We start from the raw sequence: 25663 nt of genomic DNA, 5'->3' as shown, positions 1-25663 counted from the left end.
AATCCCAGATATTATTATTGTGCCTGTCCGCTCGACAGCATGATCATCATCATTGCCTGCAGCTGATTCTATCTCTCTCTGCCTGAGTATTTTGTAAGCACCTTTTTTTATACTCCCTGCCTCCTAACTTTTGGTGGTGGGGCCGGGTTGCACCACGAAACTACAAAACTTCGCAGTGGTTGACCCTTGGCTTTTCCTGCAAAGGTAGAAGAGGATTCGCGCATATCGAGACATTTTTAGCAACGATTTTTCTTCCTCAAGTAAAAGACCTTGGCATGTTTTGCGGAATCATCAATGACTGCACTGAAGACTTATTAGCGATGTACGAGACTACACGTAGAATTACCGCTAGGATGACGTACTTGACTGGCGAACGTCTTGTTTTGCCTAGAAAGACCAAAAGTGCGGTTTGATAACCAGTAGAAGAAATTTGCAGCTGGGACGAAGGCAACAAAAAAAAAATGCTTGCCCTTTCGAAAAGTCTGTGGATAGAAAAGTGGCGACCAAGAATAAATTTGAAATTTTTGCGTGAAAATTCGACGGAATCACACCAGACTTATATCCAAACGTCATTGCATTTTGCCTGAAAGTTACAAATGAGTTGTATGAAACCAAAAAAGTGGGGCGCATTATAAAAGTCATAACAGATCATGAGTTGAATATTATGTGCAAAGGCTGTGACAGTGTAGGTGCAATCATAGAGAAATTGCAGGGTTTGATTTGATTGATATGTGGGGTTTAACGTCCCAAAACCACTATATGATTATGAGAGACGCCGTAGTGGAGGGCTCCGGAAATTTAGACCACCTGGGGTTCTTTAACGTATATATATATATATATATATATATATATATATATATATATATATATATATATATATATATATATATATATATATATATATATATATATATATAGACGAAAAATTTAAATACGTCGTATTGAAGGTAAAACCTAAAAATGGGTTTTTCCCTCTATCACTTCTATGTTGCGTAGTATGTATAGTGAAAAAAAAAATGTTCAAGAAATTGCGTGCTTGTAGTTGCGAGCATGCCTTAGAGGCTACCTAAATTCAACGAATCATGATAATTTCTGTTGTGAGGCAGGCCTATTGACGTGTTTTTCTAAAACGACGTTTTCTTTTCTTTTATTTCTTTAAATAAATCTGGAATAAGTGTACAAGATACGCCTCACGAATGTTTAAAAAGACTAAATTGAACCGAACGGTATTGTTCAATGTAAAACGAGGTATCGCATCTCACAAGTAAGTTTAGCAGAACGTGTTGTTAGGCTTGCTTGGACAAGCAGAAGAAACGACAAAAGTTATTAGGTTTCCCTGCCCAATTGATTTTTTTGTGTGTGGCTTGCGTCCTGTAGATTTCTTCTCAACTATGTTGTAGTATTTGACAACGTTGGGTGCGGTTTAATATTCTGCCCTGGAAAACACTAATTTCTTAGAAACAAGAGTGAGCAATTGTACTTTTGCAAATGCCTGCGATCAAAGCGGCAGCTTTTAAGAGTTTTTTTGGCAAAAAAATGCAAAGTGCCATAATTCAAAATTTTCTAAATACAAACAATTATATGTTTAACTCGCCAAGAGCATGTTGTCAGAGACCACAAAGAATGCAGCACTCAAGTTACCTTGTTGCCAACTTGTTACCATAATTATGCCTTTACTTATCGTAGAGTTGAGCTTGGTTGTTTTGTTTCTGAAACAGAAGCGGGTGCTGCTGGTAAGCTTTTATCCACACAGACACTTATTCGCAAACGTAGTCTTCTTGAGGAATAACACGAACAGCTGAAAATTCTAATACACCAATTGTTTCAGGATGTACGAATATTTTCACAGTAGTCTGTCGATTATGCAGTTATATTTAGTTCAATTGCAGAGATCTCAGAACCACTGTATACTGTTGACGAGTAATGAATCACGGATAAGCGTCGGAACACGTACCGTGAAGACATTAAATACTGTGCTTTCAGCCGTCTCATCGTCGGCATGGTAACCTTACCTTTACAAACATTATCACGCGGGACAGCAAACAAGCAAGTCGGCAAACTTTTCTAATAAAAGCCAAAATACACAAGAATGGTTGTGAAGAGTTCCTTGCTGCTTATTGTGAAGGTGGGAAAAAAAAGCTAGAAATCAGCAGATAATTAGGCGGCTCAAACTTTTCAAAAATCCACTTTTGTAAAAGCGGCTGTTCCTAGCTCCTTTATGCTGGCCCCTTGGAAGGAAGACAAGCGTGTCTGAATAGAAAATCAATACAAGAGAAACGAGGCAAACTCGTTTGCACATGCAGGGAAAATGGAAATGAGGTGTAGTAAGTATTGAAATAGCAAACGCAAACGTGTGGACATAGGGTGGGCGAAAAGATTAGTCCTTGAGTGAGTGAAGGCGGAATGAAAGAAAGGGTTTTTGCTAGAGGCAAAGGGCTGTCGAGATAGTTCGTTTTCTCTAGTTACAAGCGCAGCTCTTCCTCAACAAGAAGATGGGTCAAATCTAAGGAATTCTCAGAAAGCGCACCTTATAGTGGCAGTAAAATAAAATTACGACTAAAGCAGGTGCGTAAGCTGTCAAGCATTTTTTTTCAGTTTAACCTGCATAAGAGTCAGGCTTCAGCTACCAGCAAAGGAGTTTGACTTCACATAGCCCAGCTTTTGTTACAATTCGAAAATTGATCCAATACTTTTTAAGCGCGAAAAACACGTACGTGAGACGAAAATTGATACCTCGCTCGTTAACACTTCCGCGCGTGAGAATCTATATTTGTTGTTCAATTCTTAAAACAAAGAGTACAGACAGAGCAAATAAACTCTCGCTGGACAACTCTGCTGCTGACACATAAATAACCAGTTTGCGATCAGCAGCTAGGGAATGACTGAAAGGCGAAGACGTTAGTGTGAATTCAGATGCCGATGAAGACAGTGTGAGTTAGCACTGGAAAGAAAGAGACGGAGAAAAAAATTGACAGGAGAAGCGCTGAACACGAAGTAAATTTTTGCTTTGAGTTTATTCTTTTTATGCCCGAGAAGACATATCAAGATAGAAAATAATAAAGTGGCCACCATATCACCATGCGAAAGCGTGTGAGAGTGAAAGAGAGAATATCAAATACATTTTAGGATATGGTAGCCTGTTATTGTCCCTTGGCTTGCTACTTGGCGTGTCGGGTGATCACTATGATTTATGCGGAATAATATTGGTTGAGCTTTGAATTTACAAAACCACGATCAGGTGTAAGGCCCATGGGATGGCTTTTTTCTCTCCCGTAGTAGACTACCACGTACTCTAAATTGTTTACTTTTCTAAACACATGATTACGAGAGACATTGTAGTGTAGGGCTCACGAAATCTTGACCAGCTGGAATTCCTTAACGCACCCTTGTATCGCAGAGTACACAGGCCTGCATCACTACGCCTCCATCGGCATGTGACCGCCGTGGCCGGCACAAGTTTCATAAGGGATCACAAGCGAGTTTCAGACAGGATCGCAAAAAAAACAAAACAAATGCACAGAACATGGCTGGACTTATAACTGAAGGTTTCTGAAAAGCGGCATTCCCTAAAACACCACCGCCAATTTGTATAAAAAAAACAGCAGCTTTTTTGCTTTTTAATAAACTTTGATTGTAACAGCAGTCTTTGCTTGTGCGTTCCTCTCTTTTTTCACTTCTGTCTGATAGTTGATAAAACCCTAGCCTTTCAAATCATGCAGCCTACCAACTGGCCCAGAAAAGCACACTGATAAAGTGTTTTCCGGCACTATTTCGGTTTCAAACACTTAGTGACTGCATTGACACTAGCTTCACTTGAAATGTGATCACCGTTGATTAAACTCTGGCGTAATCTCAAGTGCTGCGGCTCTTCCTAGCCCTCTATTCCAGAAAGTAACAAATCACTATTTGATCTTTTTTTCTCAAGTAGACAGGAGTAGCTTAATGAGCCCAATGTGTGAGGTATATTTTGATGCCCAATCCACATATCTGAACAATGATCCAGTAATATGAAATGTAGTATAAAGGCATTGTACTGCGTTTCATATACGGTATCCCAAGACACGATGTAGATAGGCTACGGGCGTATATTGTGCCCGTAACTGCTCAGAAAAACCTATTCAAAGAATATTAGAGTACAAAAAGAATCACACAGGACAACAATTTCCCGAGTTGTTCATATTGTGCCTTTATTTTGCTGGTCACAATATATATATATATATATATATATATATATATGTGTGTGTGTGACGTATCAAGCGATGGTTAGTAGAGGTCAAAAAGGACGAAGTGCAGAACGGAATAAACAAGGCGTATGAGCCAGACCACGTAACCCATTCTTCGTAGCGTCAAACGAGTCGACAGGATGGAGACGTGCCGGCCTCTTCATCAGTCACTCATCATCGACGCAGTTCCCCGGAAGATACCCTGACCATACATTGACTACTGAATTATCGCCTAGAAGGACAACGGCCAGCACCATGACAGAACCATTGACTGACCTCGACATCCCCAAGTACACCGGATCAGTGGACGACGGACCCGTACAGAACTGGTTCAACCTATTCGAGCTCCACGCCGCCGCTGCATCCTGGTCGGAACGGGAGATGATCATCAGCTTCACTGACTACATCTCCGGTGAGGCATTTAAGTTTTACCTCACCCACATCTTTGAAAATGACGAATCATGGCAAAAGGTTAGGGAAGAGATGATTGCCCGTTTTGACGACTGCGACAAGGACTTCCTCATTACCGGCCATCAGCATACAACCACACTCGGCCGTCACAGTCCACAATTATTTCTCAAGGAACGTAGCTTTGCACCAGTTTTCTCTTCACGAAAGCCGGTATTTTCAAAGTCATCGCTCCAGCACACGACACGAGACGTTGCTTACCCACCTCATGCACTTCATTTTTCGTCTCTCATACAGGGTCCACCACCCGGTTTTCCATCCCGCGGCTCTTCAAGCGCTCCTGACGCTCACCGTTTGCCTCATGAGGACACCATGTTCACGATAGACGAGTTAACACACCGAGAAAATACCCAGTCGAGACATGCTCCTTCCGCATGGCTTCATGCATCACCTTCCTGTGCATACACACTCGACAGTCGAAGCAACACCGAAGGCTCAGACGCATCGAACGTCACACGCTACCATGCGCAAGAGCCTCTCGTAGTAAACAGTGTAGAAAAAGCTTCTGAAGAACATTCTATCCGCTCCGAAGCATCATCTTCATTGCCCGAAGTGCATGACAACAGCCCACAAACTACCAGCTGCCGACTGGACCCCACATCAAGTTGTGAAGAAAACGAGCGCGATGTTCAAGAAGGGATTTCACCGCAATGCATTCCACAGCAACATCAGCAACGCCAGCAAAAGCAAGTCCAAGAATCGCAGACACTCCAACGGATACACCGACAAGGACGACGACGCAAAGTCAGCCTCTTAAAACAAATTCAAGACGTCAGGCATCTTTGCATAAGGGATCGGCGCCAGAAACGCATTTGGCACAAAATATAAAGACTGCGCCTAAGATTACAGCTCCGAAACCTCAGAAAACACCGAAAAAGACAAGAGGTCACCAGTTCTACCACGCCAAGATTCAGACACCATCCCATTAGTTTACGACAACGGAGTTAACGCCACAGAAAACTACGAAAGAGACTGAACGTTATAATTTGTACAACGCACGAACATAGACATAATTCCTTGAACTTCAGTTCTTGTTCATGCAGGCTGCAAGCACTAATTCTGTCTCAGCCGCGACACAAAATACAGCGCGTACGACAGAGAATTCGGCGCCTACGACATTCGACCTTCAAGTGCTTCAAGGACTTCCAACCTTGTTCGTTCCTCGCAGCTGCTCAAGTCATGTCATGGTCAGTGCAGTTTTGCAAGACGCGGTTATCTTCTCCAGAACGCCACAGCCAACCTCACCCACCAGAACTCCCCCATTCACCGGACTGCCGCACTCTTTTCTGAAGTTTTGCGAGTTTATGGAACACCACTGGGACATGAAACCAATTGTGCATTTTGACATTTGTGACTTCTCAACCTTGCCTTGTTTACTTTTTCTTGTTCGTAATTCATGCCTTCTTTCGGGGGGAGGGAGATCGTGTGACGTATGAAGCGATGGCTGAGAGAGAGAGAAGGAAGAAGTGCAGAATGGAATAAACATGGCGTATGAGCCTGGCCACGTCGCCCATTCATCATAGCGTCACACGAGTCGACAAGATGGAGACCTGCCAGCCCCTTCATCAGTCGCACATCATTCAAGGCTCTCCACAAGACACCCTGACCATAAATGAACAACCGAACCAGTACCTAGCTGTACACATCGACGAGCATCATGGCGGAAACATCGACTGACCTTTCCATTCCCAAGTACACTGGGGCAGTGGACGATAGACCTGTACAGGACTGGTTCGACCTGTTTGAGCTCCACGCTACCGCTACATCATGGTCGGAACGGGAGATGGTTATGAACTTCAACGACTACATCACCGATGAGGCATTTAAATTTTACCTTACCCACATATTCGAGAATAACGAGTCTTGGCAAAAGATAAAAGAAGAAATTATCACCTGGTTTCAAGACTATAATGAAGACTCGATTAGAACACGCACTCTCAGTGCATTCGAATTCCATCGCAGTCATAGGCATCCTTAGCGCATTCGAGCACAGAGCACGAATTCACAATTGCCGTCAGGTGAAGTTAGCCACATCCTCACAGAAAGACCACGCGGACGTTTTCCCAACCTTCCACCTGGTCTTCCGTCACTTGACCCCTTGGTTGTTCACTTCACCCACACGCCCACTACGGTCGGGATAGACCGTAGTGGACGGAACTCCGAATAGACTCAGCCAAGCCCAGGGCCAACCGTCCTTATTCGTGCATCAGAACAGCTCATCTCAAAATTTGCGGACACAGAGAAAGAACCCTAAGTAAAATCTGACCAAACCAATCCTTTCGCAGTGTCGCCATCGAGTTCCCAGCCACCTGAGAGCCCAAACAACACAGGAGGCTCGGAAGGATGAACTCTCAAGCACTGCCCTGTGCCAGGAACGCCCATTAAGAACGTCGTTGCAAGAGCCTCAGCAGATGTTTCTGTCAATACTGGAGCACTATCTTTATTGCCTGACACGAATCACGACACCCTAACAGCTACCAACTATTTATGGGTCACACCAACTATCAGAGAAAAGCAGGCTCGTGTTACTAAAAGAGTACCACCTCGTCAGATTCCACAACATCAGCAGTGCCGTCAAGAACTCAAAGAACTCCGGTAACTACGGCCCTTACATCAAGCACTACGATGAAATAAATAAGACCACAAGTAGATTTGCGGCTTAAGTATGGTTGTAAGGAACGACACAAACTAAAGGAAAGACAAGGTCAACATCTGAGCCATATTCGTGGAAGGAAACGTCAAAGATGTCTTATGTACGAGATATCAAGGCGTCATGTACAATCCTACCGGCAGAGATACCACCACAGAAAACCACGAAACAGACTGAACACTACAATTTGCAAAATGCAGGAACACAGATATCGTGTCATCAACTTCGGTTCTCGCAAACGCAAGCTGGAAGCAATGCTTCTGTCTCAGCCATGACACAGAATACTGTGCCCGCGACAGAAAATTTGGCGCCTACGACGTCCGACCTTCAGGGGCTACAAGGACGACCAACCTCTTTCGCTCTTCGTAGCTGCTGAAACAGTGTCATGGTCAGTGCAGTTGTGGAAGTCGCGGTTATCTTTTCCAGAACGCCACAGTCAGCCTCGCCCACCAGAACTCCTGCGCTAACCGGACTGCTGCACTTTCTCCGGAAGTCTTTGAAAGTTTACGGAACTCCTCTGGAGCATAGAACCAATTATGAATTTTGACATTTGTGACTTTTCAACGTCTCTTTGTTTACTTTTTTCTTGTTCGTATTTCATGCCTTCTATTGGGGGAAGGGGGGGATCATGCGACGTATGAAGCGATGGCTTATAGAGAGAGAAGGAAGAAGTGCAGAATGGAATAAACATGGCGTATGAGCTAGGCCACGTCGCCCATTCTACATCGTAGCTAGCGTTATATATATATATATATATATATATATATATATATATATATATTAGCATTTTTATTTCCCACAGTGCTAAGTAATAGTTTAAAAAGCAACAAAAAATGTGGTGTCACCTAAAAACATGGCACCTCTAGCATTAAGGTAGATGAGGATTGTTTTAAAAAAGGTGGCTATAGTAAGATACTGAACAAACATCAAGAATCAACATCATTGTGTGTAAGCTTCTAATAACATTGTGGCTCACTGGACAAAGTATTTTAAAATAGTTTATTAAGAAACTCAGGATGTTATGAAAATCATGAGCCCGAAACATTTCTTCGTACCAAGAACATTTTTAGTAAAAGCAAAAAGCAAAGTCATGCAGTGTTTTCTTGTCTAGTATACGTAAAGTACGTAAACATACCTTGGGGGATTAGAGGTCAATACGAGTTTAAAGAAATAGTGTTTATAAAATTTTGTTATTGCCTGCTGGACACAACTTCATTGAAAAAATACAGGAAAAAAAGTGTTTTTGTGGCATGCAACGCATTGCTTTATTTTGAAATAAATTTTGTGAGTACAACAAAATAACCGGTCTGAAAACAGCCCCGCAGTAGAATACAAATGCATTTACTCAAAAAGAATACTGCTAACCACCCAGGCATACAGGACGTAGATGCAGCTATTAAGATCAATGCGAACCGATAAGGTAATATAGATAAAAAAATTATTTGCTTGTCGAAATATTCTTTAAGACGAGATGCCTTCTTTGAAGTATCAAAGACGTGTCCTAAAACGGCTTTCATTTTTAAAGTACCGTCATCAAAGGCATGCCTTCTTGAAAAAAAGACTAACGAGTAAAAGTTTTTAAAGTTATGGCTTCATACAAAGTAAACAATATAAGAAGTAACATGAAATGTGTCAAGTAGGCTGTTTACCACAGCTGAATCAGCAAACATCAAGTTATAAGTACTGAAAAACATTCTCGGAGGGGAAGCCGTTGCACTTCTGGTTCAGCCTCTGAGAAATCTGTTTATTCTGCTTGACAAAATACAGATGACCTTAGAATGCCAAGTCTGTGAACCACGCTGCATATTTGCACAATTCTAGTTTGCCCGTTTAAGTACGGCAATACGAACATTCTTCCTGAGTTGTCAGGATCCATTAAAAGCTATTCCAAAAAGTACCCTCCAAGCACCACCAGTGGCAGTTTTACTCTGTGCGGAGACAAAAATTATAAGTGGGGCAGGCATACATCTACCTATCCAGTGGACGCCGCTAGGCCAACATCACTGAGTGCGATACGTGAGCCAAAACCTACGGTTTGCTTCGATTTGCCTGGTTCCCATTATTATATCTTATATATCTATATATCTTTCGTCTTTATCAGTTGTAAAGTAATGGTTCATACTAGGTTTCGGTTCGGCTGGGTAACTTACCCTTGCTTTACGTTGCGCGAAATCCGTTATGTTATCGGCTGGAGTTGAGTTGAATGTCTACTAAAGCTTACATGGATCATACGTGCTCTGACTAGCATCAATGATATAAAAGTTTACGGTATAACATCAAAAAAGAAATCTGTGTTTTTGCGAATGGACTAACCAAGCAAGATGTCTTAAACCATAAATTATCACTTCACCTCTACTTCAGACCCTCATTATGCAAAGCGTATGCACTCTGATGGGAGGAAATGGCCATTGCAATCAGCCGCCTTCACTGTACACTTGAGAATAAAATTAAACTACTATAAACCACAATATATACTCCAATATTGTATTAAAACGTGATTTATATGTTGGTGGGTGTTAAATTATGTTGTAGTATAATATAAAAATCAGACCACGCAACATGCCCTGATATTTTTGTCGTAATTTCTCGTTGGAAAGTCCTCTTTTTGTTCAATTTTCTTTCTCTTCACATTTATAATATAATTACTTCTAACTCCATTCCCTATACATTCCTTGGCGTTATGTACAAGTTCTAGTTAATATTGCATTTAACAACAAGGAAAAAACGGACCCTTAAATTCACACTTTTTTTATTGCTTCATTGCGACGGTCTTGTTCTGGCAGATATATTGCCTGGGTATGCGAGGAATTATTGGTCAGCACGATATCGCAATATCATCACGTACTACGTGAGGCCAGAAGGGGCAAAACACAGTATTACACGCTCACCGCATTGGCAACAGGCGGCGTTAACATAGGCTTCATGTTAGGATGCACATAGATACCCTATAAAGTGGACGTGGCGATGACCCCCATCGTAGCGCAGTGGTAGAGCACCGAATGTGCTATTTGAAGGTCGCAGGTTCGGATCCTCCAGGTGGCAAGTTGTCTTTTCGTCCACTCATCTTTCTTCACATTAAGATTACAATTGCTTTTGATCATATCCTCTGTACTTTTCTTGGCATTATTATCTCGTACTTCTCGTTATTATTGTGTCTAACAAAGAGAAAAGCCCTTAAAATCATCCTTCTTTGGTCCACGATGGCACGGCATTCACTTGTCACCACCATGGCTTTCCTGCAGTGCCTATTGCACCTGTTTTATTAGTCAGTGCAATCACTGTCACAGCAGTATATAGGTGGCGGAAAAACACCATCAGCACATACAGAATATGCTCTCCGACATCAACCCGTCACATGCTAAGACGAAGTGAAAGGCAAGGAAAGTAACTGCATCTAAGGCGTCTTCTTGATGCTAGCGCAATTAGCACTCCTCGCTGGCTTCGAGGGGCTCTAACTTCCCAGCTGCGGCGGCTGCATTTCCGATGGAGGCGGAAATGCTGTAGGCCCGTGTGCTCAGATTTGGGTGCACGTTAAAGAACCCCAGGTGGTCGAAATTTCCGGAGCCCTCCACTACGGTATCTCTCATAATCATATGGTGGTTTTGGGACGTTAAACCCCACAAATCAATCAAGCAATCGAGGGGCTCTAACGGCCGCGTCAATAAATTGCCTTCAACGGGCACTCGTTCGTCTTGTGACGCAGTACTGCACCGTGATTATTCAATTCCAAAGCGATTCTGATTTACATGATCCAAAAAGGTAAATGCTGCGCACCCCGATTTTAATGCGCACCCATTCTCCTTCACAAAAAGAAAAAAAAGTAATAAACTGTGCGCCCCACTTATAACGTGTATGTAATTTTCGCCGAACGAAGATGTGTCAATATTTTGGTTCCTTCCCGGGCTTCAATATCTCGAGATGCCCCCGCGTGTGGACCAAAGCCGCCTTCGCCTGAAGACGTGCACTCGAAGGTGCAATTCTGAAGCTTTTGCCAGTCGTGAACGCAAGTCTACAGCACGCCGAAATGACAGCCTGTTCTTCTGTTACCGCTCTTTTTTGTATGAAAAATCGCCTAACGTTTAAATTGGAGTTTAACGCTTTTCTGGTGGTGCACACAGTGCGTCCTCGTGGCGGCTGCATCTATTCTTGCACAAAGTGGATAACAAGTCGCACAATGCCCAACGACATCAATGCCTCCAGCGAGTCGGAAACCCGCCAGCAAATGTTCTACTACTGTTGCCACCAAGAAATAAACAGTCACACAACATAATAGCCCTGAGGACGGGCAGCTATGGGACCATTGAGGTTTGTACCCAAAAACAACCGCGTGCTATTTTAAGGCCCATTTTAAAAAAAAAGGTGCGCGTTAAAATTTTGTTATTTTACTTAACTTCACTGCTCACAGTCGGATGAACCGCTCCACACGGCTAACCACCTCAACAGAGAGAACCATGCGAGAAAGAATGTGTGAGCAATGTAGGGTCTACCTGGAGAACCTAGGGGATGCGCTGTGGTTGCACAGTTCAAGACAGTCGTTTGCCGGGCGAGTTCGGTATCATGAAATTCACTGAAAAAAAACAGGGATGGAGTAGGAAGCTCATCAACAAACCTAAATGTTTTTCAATAAAACTCGATTGATAGTCTGCGCTGTGTACCAGACATTCCTTCTTCGTCCCCGTTTTTTGCGTTAATTTGTAGTATGATTACGGTGCATAGTCGGTAAATCACCGGGTGCCTATATTGTCGCTGCCCGAGAGACCATAGGTTCATCTCCCTGCGTCGGAACTTTGTCTTCTAGTTGTGTACTATCTTTCTTACCCATTAGTGTCCATTTTAGGACTGTACTCTCTGTGACGGAAGTACGATGACTGAAGTCTCGGTGGATCCTATCATCGAACAGTGTTGCGTTAGAACACAAAGTGATTATGAAGTGCACTCTCGAACGGACGCATGTTCTTGCGCCTCTCGTCTTACCTTCTCCGTATGATTCAGCGCGCTCACAAGTATTGTCACAAGGTCTTGAGGTTGGCAAGGGAAGCAGTGATTCTGTTCAAAAATGAAACTGGTTATTTGGCCGAACTTGTGGCCGGTAAATGGCCAGTGAAACTATAAGCGATATGCAATCTGTGCTGATAGCAATGAGCAGAGCGTCGGCTCTCGATAATTTGATCCGTGACAAAGTGCGTTGGCATATACACTTGAGGCATCGAACATTTGAGCATTATCGCTGGTGGCCGCATTCCTTCGAGAATAAGCCCAGGTTTTGTTTTTGTAGTTTGCGAGCTCAAAGGCTATCAGAGGGACCTAAACTAATGTGGAATCCTCCCACAGATTCTGACGCGATAATGGGCCGGTGTCATAAGACAGAACAAAAGGAGTATGTGGTTGTATGAAAGATGAGAAAAGTGCTTTACGCGCGTGACCATTTCCACTCGCACTTTATGAATTCTAAACTATCCTGAAAGGAGATGGGGAAAATGGGAGTGAATTTGTCAGGTAATAAGCTCTTTTGATGAAGCCATTTATATATTAATATGAAATGCGTTGAGAGTTCCCTTCAAGACTCATATTGCATGCATGTGTCATCAGGGCGTAAAATTGCTTGAAGTAGGGACAAATTGCTTTTCACTGTGGGGACAATTATTGAAAGCTGTTTCATTGGGTTATTTCAAAGAGCAGATTATTGTTTTAGTGAGCAACCTAGCGCTGGTCATTTAGGCTCCCTAACGCATCAGCGATTGTTACACCACCTGGATGAAGCACATTTGAACCACGTGGCTCCTTGTACGCATTTTGTGAGATCGGGTTCGGCAGTGTGGCAACACAAACGTTCACTCACAAAAAAAGATGCTGCGTGAATGATTGAAACGCAAAAGCTAGCGGTTGTTTTGAAACGCAAAAGCTAGCGGAAAACAACCGATGAGCAAAGCTTTATTGGGACACAAACGACTATGCGCTTGATTTTGCGGCTGGCTTTTTGAAAGTGGTAGTGTGGGGAGCAGGCAGGAACATCATCTGCTTTACTCGGAGGTGAGAACGACTATGAGAGTGGCTGTGTTGCGCCGCCAAGCACAGCGTGAGCCTTCTGACGGAAATGCGCACCTGTTCTTTTGCTCGGCGCACTTGCCCAGCACAGGGAGCTTCGACGGCGATAACGGTGACGGCTACGGTAAAGTGCGGGCCTAAGGAGCTTCGCTCCTGATAAAGCAGAGAACATGAATACTAACGTGTGAGTGGCACTACTCGACACCTAAGTGAGGCGTTATGATTGCTTCCTCTTTCTTTCTTTTTGTTATACTTCGATTATGAAACCACGAGAATAAATTATTTCAAAATGAGTAAACAAAGTTAATAATTCCACCTTCTCTGTTTTTTGTCGTTAAAACGAAATTATCATTTCATTACCTCTACTGCCGAGAGGGTAAAAAATGTTTTTCGCGAAGAATAGATTATATCGGACTACCACTTGCGCTGGCTTTTGGAAACATTGTGGCGGCGTAAGGAACCTGCCGGGGAATTCAAAGCATTCTCAGAACGGATAAAAAAATAGTACTTCACCGGAATACTATATGAGGAGAAAGATAAAGGAAAGACAGGGTGGTTGACCATAAGAAGGCTCCCGTTTGCTACCCTGTGTTTGGGAAGAGAAACGAATGTAAATGAGAAAGAGAACAACAGTTGGGGACAGCACGAAAAAAAAAATTGGCAGCATATACACGGAGTGAATGATGTAGAGTGGGGCGAAGCATTCGTCTGTCCATTAGTTCTTGCTTCCGTCCGTCGATCCGTCCGTCTGTGTGACCGTCCATGCGTCCATCCGCCCGTCCGTGGGTGCGTCTGTTCGTGTGTCCGTCCCTGCGCTCGTCCATGCATCCGCCCCTGCGTCCGTTCATGCGTCCGTTCACGCGTCCATCCATGCGTCCATCCACGCATCTGTCTGTGTGTTCGTTCGTCCATCTATTCAACACTCCAAGTACCACCATCTCGCATTTTTTCATCATATATTCCCTATATAGAAGCACCGCCGTCCAGCGGACATTCCAACATGCACACTTTCTTACGGCTTGCACTTCGGGTCTACTTCCCACTGTTAACAACCTCGAGTTCATGTCATATACTAGTTCACTGTATTCATGGCACTGCGGCTCAACACTCGCTAAACCTTTCTAAAACCAAGGAGGTTACGCCCAGCGAGTATAACGTAGCAACCTTTTCCTGTCAGATACTGCTTAATGTACATGCCAATGGCTGCTAATAGGAAACGAAAGACAGGAGAATTCGGCTTTTTCTTTCTTACGGCTTTGACTTCGTATCCACTTCCCATCTTTAACCACCTCGAGTTCATTCATGGTATATACTAGTTCATTGTATTCATCGCACTGCGGCTCAATGCTCGCTAAACCTTTATAAAACTAAGGAAGTTACACCCAGTGAGTATAACGTAGCAACCCTTTCTTGTCAGATAGTGCTCAATGTACATGCAAATGGCTGCTAATGGGGATTGCAGCGTGCTCGTTAACTAAAAGCCAAATGCTCCTGTTTCTCATTTTCCATTAGCAGCCAATGGCATGTACATTGAGCACTATTTTTTTTGTTCGACAACGCACAGAAGAAATCTCTTACCAGCACCACCTTGGAGGTCAAAATGTTATTCTAGTTGCATACTAAAACGGCTACGAAGGACGAACGAATGCCGTTATAAAAAGCTTCGTCCCTAAAAGATGTGACTGGAGCACTATACCCGAGCACTATAGGAAGCAACAATGTCCGCGAACACTCACAGTTTGTCTCTTAATTAGTTGCTTGCAAAACCTGCAACAACTCCTTCAGAGGAGCTTGTGACGCAGACGAGGTAGGCCAGGGCCTCCCGGTCTTGCAGGTAGGCCAGAGGGCGGTTTTCCAGCTACCCTGGTGCTGCTGAGAGGGTCGATCTTTCACAGCGGAAGCGCGTGCAGTCACAAAGAAGGTTCGCGAATGTTTCGCTGCATACGCATATTTCACATACCGGGCTGTCAGCCATTCCAACGAGAAATGAGTAGGCATTTGAGAACGTCACTTCATGCGATAAACGGGCCAGCAAGGTAGTGTCACGTCGTGAAAAACTGAGTTTTGTTTCTGCGTTGGATCTTGAAAAGGGAATGGTGACACTGCTGACACCATCATGGGCATATGGGACAGCTGCGTATGCTTGGTCATTGCCCTGAATGCCACAATGACTGGGCAGCCACTGGAATGTCAGTTTATGCCTCTTTCTTATTTTTGCATGGCGCACTTGTTAGAATACAAAGTTTCATGTTTCACCAGCAAGGCTCTTTCTTTCTGTATACTCTCAAAAGCTTGGGACCTTAATTGCTAGCAGATTGAACGGCTATCACGAAAACAGGGAACAACATTATGTGCTATTACACGCACAGCAGTGAGTTATATGAAAGGAGAAGTAATAACTTCTTTAAGCACATTCGCCAACCTTGCTGGACTTCGATAGTCCTTGAATGCATACATTATGCATTTTTACGTACCTTTTGATTGGAGTTTCCCAGTTTACATACCCAACCAGACAAACATCTGTCGAATGTTTACGTTCATTGCAAACAATATATGAAATTTTTATTTTGGCTTGATTTTCATGCTAGTATTGCCTTGTGCGCTCAACGAATACCAGCTGTTTTGTAGATAATGAAAGGTGCTTGCAGAATCACAAAGCTTTGCACGGGCATTTTTTAGATGCGCCACCGCCATGATGGCTTGATACTTGTAGTAAAATGGGGCTCTCCAATTTAGGGGCTTTAAATTGTTCCGAAAGAGAACTGAGTCTTCCTTTTTCTACAAATGCGAGAATCCACACACTGTCTTTCAAGCCTCCGACTCCCACGAACGATAGCAGAAATCATTTGTCTGGAAGCAAAAGAAAGCAGGGAGCGTTCAACCTTGTCTGCGGGATCAATCGATCACAGCAACGACGGCCGCTGTGGATGGCAGCTCCATCATGATGCTCAATTAGCTTTCAAGATTGAATGTCCACTGACGGATCAGTATCCGTGCGTCAACAGAAATGAGAGAATAGTAAATTCTGAACCTGATATGGTAGAAGGTGATGCACGCCTTCTTTGAAACAGAAAAAAAAAACGACTAGCTTAGTGAGGACGGGAATTTATACGGCATCACACCTCTTTTGTCGCATTTCAGCTGAATGACGTTTGGGAGAAGCCCTTAACAATACTGCGAACAACAGCCTCGGCACTTACAATGTCTATATGGAGGAGTCTTCTGAACGAGTTAATTCGACAAAGGATGCATGGCATGGAAGAAGAACTGGAAAACGAAATAACGCAGCGAGGAGACTCTTTCAACAGAAATCGCAGAATGTGGGCACGAAAAGTTAACAGCGAAACAAGGTGAAGCTCCCTCTTTTGAAAATTGCGTCACAACGAGAAAAACTACAGAGTTCTGGGTATTATTGCGTGCACACATAAAGAAATCCCAAAGGATAGTATATGCTACAGCAATGTATCAGGTTGCATCAAAACTGATGGACTTCCATATGCTATACAGCTTATAGAAGGCCGCTTACGTTTTTATGACTTACACATATAGGAAGGAGCGGTAGCAATTTCTGATGGCCTTTGAACTGTTTAAATTGGGCACGCACTGCTGGCAAAACGCATTATTCGTAATGTTTGTGTCCAGTGACATTGTTCTCGAGCGACCCCGCCAAGCGGTGTGATTAGACAAACATTCATGAATGTTTTAAACACGAAGCATTTCTTAGTGAACATCGGTGAATTTGAGCGTATCTATCTATCTATCTATCTATCTATCTATCTATCTATCTATCTATCTATCTATCTATCTATCTATCTATCTATCTATCTATCTATCTATCTATCTATCTATCTATCTATCTATCTATCTATCTATCTATCTATCTATCTATCTATCTATCTATCTATCTATCTATCTATCTATCTATCTATCTATCTATCTATCTATCTATCTATCTATCTATCTATCTATCTATCTATCTATCTATCTATCTATCTATCTATCTATCTATCTATCTATCTATCTATCTATCTATCTATCTATCTATCTATCTATCTATCTATCTATCTGTCTGTCTGTCTGTCTGTCTGTCTGTCTGTCTGTCTGTCTGTCTGTCTGTCTGTCTGTCTGTCTGTCTGTCTGTCTGTCTGTCTGTCTGTCTGTCTGTCTGTCTGTCTGTCTGTCTGTCTGTCTGTCTGTCTGTCTGTCTGTCTGTCTGTCTGTCTGTCTGTCTGTCTGTCTGTCTGTCTGTCTGTCTGTCTGTCTGTCTGTCTGTCTGTCTGTCTGTCTGTCTATCTATCTATCTATCTATCTATCTATCTATCTATCTATCTATCTATCTATCTATCTATCTATCTATCTATCTATCTATCTATCTATCTATCTATCTATCTATCTATCTATCTATCTATCTATCTATCTATCTATCTATCCGTTTACGTTTGGGGGCTCTCAAGGTCACCACGTTAACTTGGTGTGAACCAAAATTAGCATGGGAGGGTAAGAATATTTGACGATTACGACGCGCTGGTTTGCATGAATATAATGTCACAATCCCGTCGCGTACGTCATCAAACGCTTCCCGCCAGACAGTGGCACATACCCACAGGTGGGTATGTGCCACTTGTATGCGTATATATGTACGACAGAGGATTGACACTTATTATTTACCCAAAAACAACAATAACACGGATTTTGAATTTTTATGCGCTAGCGTTAAGAAATACCCGACGAATGCAAAGAATAAATATCAGGGTCCCAGCTGAAATCAAACCCAAGCATTTTGCGTGGCAATGAAAGATTTTGCCACAGAGCTACGCCAGGTCTTGGAACTACTTTTCAAATAGGCGCTAATCTTCGTGAAACATCAATTCGCACTTTCCAGATCAGCTAGCAGCACCGCGAAGAACTTTTTGGAAGCCCGGAAATGGTGAGGATATGTTGGTGCGGGTGTGTCGTATTCGTGCTGCGCCATGGCAAAAGACGGGCTACGAGTGAAGAGCAATCGCACGTGTAGCGTTCCTATCTACTAAATCACCTCTGTTTCACTGCGTCCGTGTAAGTAGACTATTCGAACTATCCTTTCGCAGCTGAAAAGGCGCGGGGAACCATACATCTTGCCATTAACGCACGTGTGGCGCTTTGTTTACGCCCACGCTACCGCTGTTCGCTTTTAATTCTCGCATATCGTACAGAGTTTAGAAAACGTAATATGAAATACTGACCTTTACGGCATCAATTGCGTTGCAGACTTCAACTTTCATGGTATTTGGTCGGCCCTTAAATGCGCTTGTTTGCAGGCAGAGGGACTAGACGCGGATGGCCGCGCTTGTCATTTCTCGTTTTCCACAACATATAACGTGACCAGCGTTAAACGCTGCCTCTCCTTCGAATATACATCTCTGTGTTTTCCTGGCACGATCAATTATAGCGCTGAGAGATACCAGAGGCCCGAAAGCCGCATTATTCTCGAGATGCGCACATTTTCGGGTAGCCTCCATCACCTCTCGTCCCGCCATATTGAAACGCTCTCCGCGCCACCTACAGGTGCTTGAAAGTGCGAATAGTGGTTGCAGTGCTGCCTACCAACTTTATAAACATTACATATGTACTCCTTTGATACAGCCGTCACGTCGGGTTAACGTCAATTGTGGTTAGGCGCCAAGCGCTGGAGTTGATTTGTGTAGCAGTGTCCCGGGCCGGCATCTTCGCGAGCATCAGCACTTCATATCAGTTTCTGGTGTTGCTAATACGCATGTTCCATTTGAGATCGTTGCGCATGTGCAAACAACTGGGTATATAAACATCACCGACTCTTCAACATATTGTTTCCACATACGTAATTTAGGTATGTGCATCTGTATAGCGGGAAAGAGGTGGTGGCAGAAGAAGAGGACTTTCGGCTTTTGGCAAGAGGTCTCCGGTACGCGTTCACTATATGCCTTCGAGTGGACCGTTACGTCGCCTCTGAATAAAATCTTCTCGTAGAGGTCACAACAAATTTGTACATGCATCATTTGTGCATATATTTCGCGTTGTTTCATTACGTGTCATTCAATAAAAAGTTGCAACACGGTCGCCTTCCCTCCGCATGCTCCGCATAACGTTGATTCCCAAGTACGCCGCATCTGCCGAATTTTTTTCTAAAGCTATCCTCATTTAGTTTCTCTTTTCAAAGAACTTACCGTCAAAATTCTGATAATCTGTGTTTCACAGCTTTATTTTCATTTTACGATGTAGGTCTCTGAAACTTATTTGCAGACAGAAACGAGCAGAATCTATCAACTATAGTTATTTTGGCAGGTCATAAGAAGAGGAACCGTATCCATGCTTCTATTAGATGGCTTTTCTTAATGAATCACTGATACTTAAATTAGAAACTTATTTGTTGTTTTTATAATGTGTCATCTTAATTGACACTGTCATTTTCCGTCTTATGCTTTGCATTTTATTAAAGGAAATACAAACAATGACTTCGTTTATATTGATAAACTGCATTCTGATAACTGTAATGCAGCTTGTTTTAATATCATAGGTTCAATATTAGCGGAGCAAATGAATCTTAAAGTTTCTATTTCAACGTTTGTTTCAAAATCTTCCCGCATGACGTTAAAAATTTTCAAGCGCTGTTTTCCATTTTTTGGAGCATTGGCTAAACAAATGTGATAAAACTGCGCATGAGAGTTACGACCCTCACAAATGACAATTTTCTTCTTTTTTATCATATAAAACCCTCTTATAGCCCAGTATACACGTTCAAATTTATCACGTTAAGGAGCTTGGTGCGAAAATGTCAAGATGGCGTCTCTAACCGAATTATTTTTCTCGCGCGTTGGCTTGCTTACCAACCGTTGTCTCGCGGTGTTTTTAGGATCCTGAAATTCTACTTCACTCATGGGCCAAAAAAGTCCGCCGCGGTGGTCTAGCGGCTAAGGTACTCGGCTACTGATCCGCAGGTCGCGAGCTCGAATTCCGGCTGCTGCGGCTGCATTTCTGATGGAGGCGGAAATTTTGTAGGCCCGTGGACTCAGATTTGGGTGCGCGTTAAAGAACCCCAGGTGGTCGAAATGTCCGGAGCCTTCTACTACGGCGTCTCTCATAATTATATGGTGGTTTTGGTAACTTTAAACTCCACATATCAATCAACTCATGGGCGAAATCGTTTGTATTTTTAGGTTACCTTTATTATTTAGTACTGCTTGCCACACGACGTTCTTTTAGACTAAAAGTCTGAAAACAGATGCCTGCCTGACAGATCGGGTAACCTGGCTTTGAAGGACACGTACAGATGACGAACAATATTCTTGATCACACGTTTCAGGACTGTAACATCAGTTTAGTTAAACAATGGTCCCTAAGGGAACCAAGGTGTGCATGCACCCTGAATAATACTGGAGATGAGAGCAGTGCGCATAATACAAACCGATAACAACCATACCTCTCATGAGACTCAAAATTTCTGGCACTTAAAAAAATACAGCTTGCATTAGCAGCGCTAAGTTGGAACCAACCGTGGATGTAGTGTTCTACCTAGCTTTAAGTTTTTGCACGTGATGCTAAGCATTCGATAGAAATGCTAAGCTTTTGCTAGTGTGAATTGTGGGTAGGCCTGGCAATTCTTAACCGGTTTCGGTAGGTTTCACCCACTACACACGTGTCACGTAGCTTTAGTAGGAACAAATAACGTGACTGGATGTTACATGGTTCTCGGTGCGAAACTCCATGAGGCGAGTCACGCATTTATAGTCATGTTAGTAGTTTTTACGTGATCTTACGTAAGGTTTACTCTGGCCACCTTATTGATTCTGTAGGATTTTAGTCACATCACTAGCTCTTCAATGGTTCTTGGTGAGAACATTCCACGTTATCAGTAGTTACGTTATTTTAACGCAATGGCGTTAAAAGGCTCGTTTCCTCGACATTCCTGTGCCGGCATCATTGGTTGGGGACAAGAAATTATCTTGTGCGTTACCGTACAATCTAGAAGAATACAAATTCAAAAAATTGAATATTTCCGGGTCCGAGCGAGGATTGAATTTATGCCGTCTGCGTGGCAAGCTGGCGTTCTACCTCAGAGCCATGATATTTGTTGAAACAATTTTACGAAAAAAAAAAAAACACTGTATGACTGTCACCTAGCGTATGGAGTCTTTTTTACGCTTCTGGCACAGATTATAAGATGGGTTAAGTCACGTCAGGTGTAAAAAATGCGAATTTTGAGTAACGAGTCTACCAATTACGAAGCGCTGATATAAAATACGAGTTTTCGTCAACGGCAGTGCCATCGATAGAGTATACGGCTGGGTAGTCTAACGTGTTTTCCAGTCACCAGAAAAACACCCTCATGAACCAGCACGCTCTACCTTCATTCTCTTCTTCGTTGTCGTCGTCTTCGTCGTCTGCTCCACTACCACAACGCAAGCGTTTTTTTTTTTCGGCGCGGTATACGTAACCACCCTGATAAGATGAAAAGTACAATTACTGCATGAAAAACACAAAGACAGAGAAAAAGAAAGGAAAAGAACATGGTGGCTGGAGGAGGGGGGTGTCAATGAAGATGCCAAAAAAGTGTTCCAATGCCGGACAAAACACTCACACACATGAAAGTAGCTGATGTTCGAATTTTACAGTGGTTGCCCCAAAATCCATGCATGTGTTATATTGCAAATAACAGAGGGAAGCCAGCCATTCATATAAAACCAGCATTTATGATGTGCTGAGCAGAGCTTTAGAGCAACACTGGGTTGAATGCGCCGCAAGTAAAGAAGACGTTGCTTATCTGAAGACAAATATGAAAAATGCAAAAGGCCAAGTGAGCTTGCGGGCTGCCTAGACCTCTGTTTCGCAACGCTATAGATGCATGTGTGGTGTGCACTTTGAAACAGTTATATAGGGCGTGATTACGAGATGTTTGTAAACATTAGTTATTGTCGCAAGGAAGTGATTTGAACCATCTTTAGAGAGCTTTAGTATAAGTACGTAAGTTGGGCTTACTGTTAATACGTATAGAGTCAAAACGAAAACGTAGAACACCCTGCATTTTCAGGAACAGGTTGCATCACACCAGCCAATGCGTAACAATTCTTCGAATTGAATGGATGGATTATGTTCAGGTAAATTTCTTGCTTGAACGTAACAAACTCTAACAAACCATATTTTACTATAAGTAATGCCTCATAGATTACTTTTATTCCTGCGAGCTCATTCACGCCACGTTTTATATCTCGAGACATTTTCAAGGCATACAGAGCAATTGTTGACCTCATCTCAGAACGCCACCTTCAAGCGTCCTTTTCATTTTTTCTTTTAGCTTACTTCACTCCGTATATTTTTTGTTGCAGAAAAGATGGTTGAACACTCTAGTTTGAAGGAACTCTAGATCATTGAAGCAATGACAATGAACGCTAAGAATAAATCAGAGCAAGAGAACACCAATAACGTAAATGGGAACAGACACAGTCAGCTGCAAAGTTTTTGATGGGCTGCCACTGAGCGCTGCCTTTTTCGTGCTTCGCCGCAGCGCCATATAAAGCTACGTTCAAAACCGTCAGCAAACTAATGACTGCGTCACGTCGGCCGAGAGAATAGCAAGAAGCAAGGTGTACTGTATAGCAGAGCGGCCGGCTTATACGCCATATAGAGTCCGTACAGTGAAGGCACGTCTGGGCTCCTACGCTAACGCCATACCCGGCCAGGAGCTTGTTCCCGCAACGTGTGGCCACGCCTTCTTCATTTTTACTTCGGGAAACTTACGTTGCGTTTGTAATCATGTTGTCACCCGAGCGATAGGACGTTGAACCCGTCGACGCTGCCCCGTCACGCTATTGTAACCTTCGCGTCGTTGGCACTGTGACCCCGACTCACTATGCGAGATTTACTGCTACGACCAGTAACTCTGTAGGCATAGAGACAATGCGTACTAAGACCATTACTTTTGTCATTTTTGTTTTCTTTTCCAGCAATAATTGTATGTTTTATGTGGTGACACAGTTTAATATGTAATATATTGAAATATTTGTACCATAGCAGCGCAGAACATATTTTTATGAATTAGCCAAGGTTGCTGATCGCTTCTGGTGGTTGTTGTAGGTAAACTATTTGCGTAATATGATGGCGAGTGAAATAACTGCACTTATATTTAATGACACGAAAAGCTCCCCAGCCCATGAGCCATGTCCATGCTAGACCCCATTCCCTGCCTGCGTCTTTTAAACGAGTATCAATAAGCAGTATGGGCTTGAGTTATTTGGCTTGGTTTGAGCTACATTTGCAAGTAGATGGCTGCGTATGTTGAGGCAGCAAAGCTCACGAGCCTTTTTACCGTCTGCGTCTGTTGGCTTTCTTCAGACTAAGCCGTCGACAACCTTCAAGAGACTTTTAATTATGAGAAAACATCGATTTCTCGGTAGCCCTCGCATAGTGTACATACATGCGGTCATGTAAAGACAAACAACACTTTCAGTAATTAAATGCGCATAAACCAAGCTGCAAAAATAATGTAGCGTCTTACTAATGGTACTGCTTCTGAATTCCTTAATAAGTTGGTCAGTTACATACCACCGAACTTATACTGACTTCTGTGCCTATTGTGTCAGCATAGTCAAGAGAACATCATCAGCGTGAAAAACAAGCAATACACTCATACAATTGTCACAACCACCGATAAATAACATTGACCTGTCGGACAGATCTTGTTTGTATGTGGTGACTTTGTGTCTCGGAAACAAGTTCATGGTGGAGCATAACGCAGAAGGAGCACCCCATTCCCCACAGCCTTGTCTCGTTTTGATTATTGTTCAGAGTCGGTCTGCGAGAATATCCTCCAAGCATCACATTATATTGTCCTTTGTCACGGCTTAAAGCTATGACCACATTCAGCGAATGCAAATTCGCTTCAGAACATCGCGCAGCAAGCGTACACTTAAGTCTGTCCTGAGCGTTATGTAATAATTATAATCATATTGAGCTGTTAGAAATCCCGCTCTCCTCATCCGCCACTCAGTTCGAGAAGCAGAAAGCAGTGGGGAAGCGAAAAGTAAGTTTCACAGAGCACTGAGTAAAATGAGGCTTTGAGAAGCAAAAAAAAAAAGAAAAAGCCGCCGTCGGGAAAACATCAAAATACACAATTCTGGATTCGAGGAGGTAGTCTGGTCAGTGAAATCATTTTGTGGCATAGGCGCATAAACTACAGCTTTCAAGTCTAAGTGACTTAAAAGAGTGGTCTTTTGAACCTTTGGGGTAGTTTCTCTAAGCAGCCCTTGGTTGACGATTCCACAGATTCAAATTCCAACTAAAAATAGCGCGATTACAAAGTAACAAAGTTGGGAAGATACATTTCATATGCTAAGAGTTTTTCGCAACTTCCAGATAATATATTAACGCTATATAGCGATGATAGAGATGCAAAAGAAGGCATAGAAAATAACAAGACGCACGTCGGGTTTGCTATTGTGCACTGGGGGAAGGGATAATAGGGAAGAAAAGAGAAAAGAAAAGGAGAGCCATACACAGAATTACAAGGACACTTGAGAGGCACATACAGAGTGCAGGTATTCGCACTCAAATTTGTTGAGCTCAGGCACTTCTGTTTGTGTAGACATTACAAGGTACAAGTGCTCATGCAGGATGAATGTAATGGCAAACTTACCTACCGCCTAAGCTTCAATTCAGTTCAGTTCAGTTCAGTTCAGTTTAGTTTATTCAATCATTCAAAATACAAAATTCGTAGAGTGTAGTATGCAGACGAGGGTCCCAAAGTCAAGCGACTGCAGGGGGACCCTCGGTTAAATATAACAATAAAATGATTAATTAAAACAGCACGTAAAATACGCAACACAAAGAAAAATAAACAGTGAACTTACATAAAATAACATCAAGTAAACAAAACAGGCAGTCAGAATGCGACACAAGAACAATAGTAATAAGATTATATAAGTAAAACATAATCACGCCAAAAAGCAATAACGTAAATTTGCAAAGACTTTCCCATTTCATGCCCGGATACCAAGAATCGTTTAGTAATCATCGTTGTCAACCTAGTTATGCAAGATGAAGTTTTTAAGATCACGTTTGAATGCATGAAAAGATGATGATGATGATGAATTCATTGTATATGATAAGCTGATCGTAATAGGTATTTCTTTTTACCGACGCGCATGACCCGAATTTATCCTATACTTATTTTACGCGTTTTGTGCGTACGATACTTCAATAGTGGATATGTTATGCCTATTCGCTTTAAAAAGCGCGTATATGTGCTTTTCCTGGTTAACAATCATGT

The 25663-nt window shown here is 42.7% G+C and overlaps 1 protein-coding gene across 1 annotated transcript in view; it reads left to right on the top strand.

Moving 5' to 3' along the window:
- The window catches only part of LOC119172082 (glutamate-gated chloride channel), a 160301-nt gene that overhangs the window by 46153 nt on the left and 88485 nt on the right, over positions 1–25663 (top strand). The window contains exon 2 of the mRNA XM_075892896.1: positions 16528–16736. Within this exon, the coding sequence (XP_075749011.1) occupies positions 16528–16736 (209 nt within the window). The remainder of the gene's footprint in view (positions 1–16527; positions 16737–25663) is intronic.

The sequence above is a fragment of the Rhipicephalus microplus genome, chromosome 4, assembly GCF_043290135.1.
Source record: "Rhipicephalus microplus isolate Deutch F79 chromosome 4, USDA_Rmic, whole genome shotgun sequence".
Classification (NCBI taxonomy): domain Eukaryota; kingdom Metazoa; phylum Arthropoda; class Arachnida; order Ixodida; family Ixodidae; genus Rhipicephalus; species Rhipicephalus microplus.
This window is presented reverse-complemented; position numbering and strand designations above follow the sequence as displayed.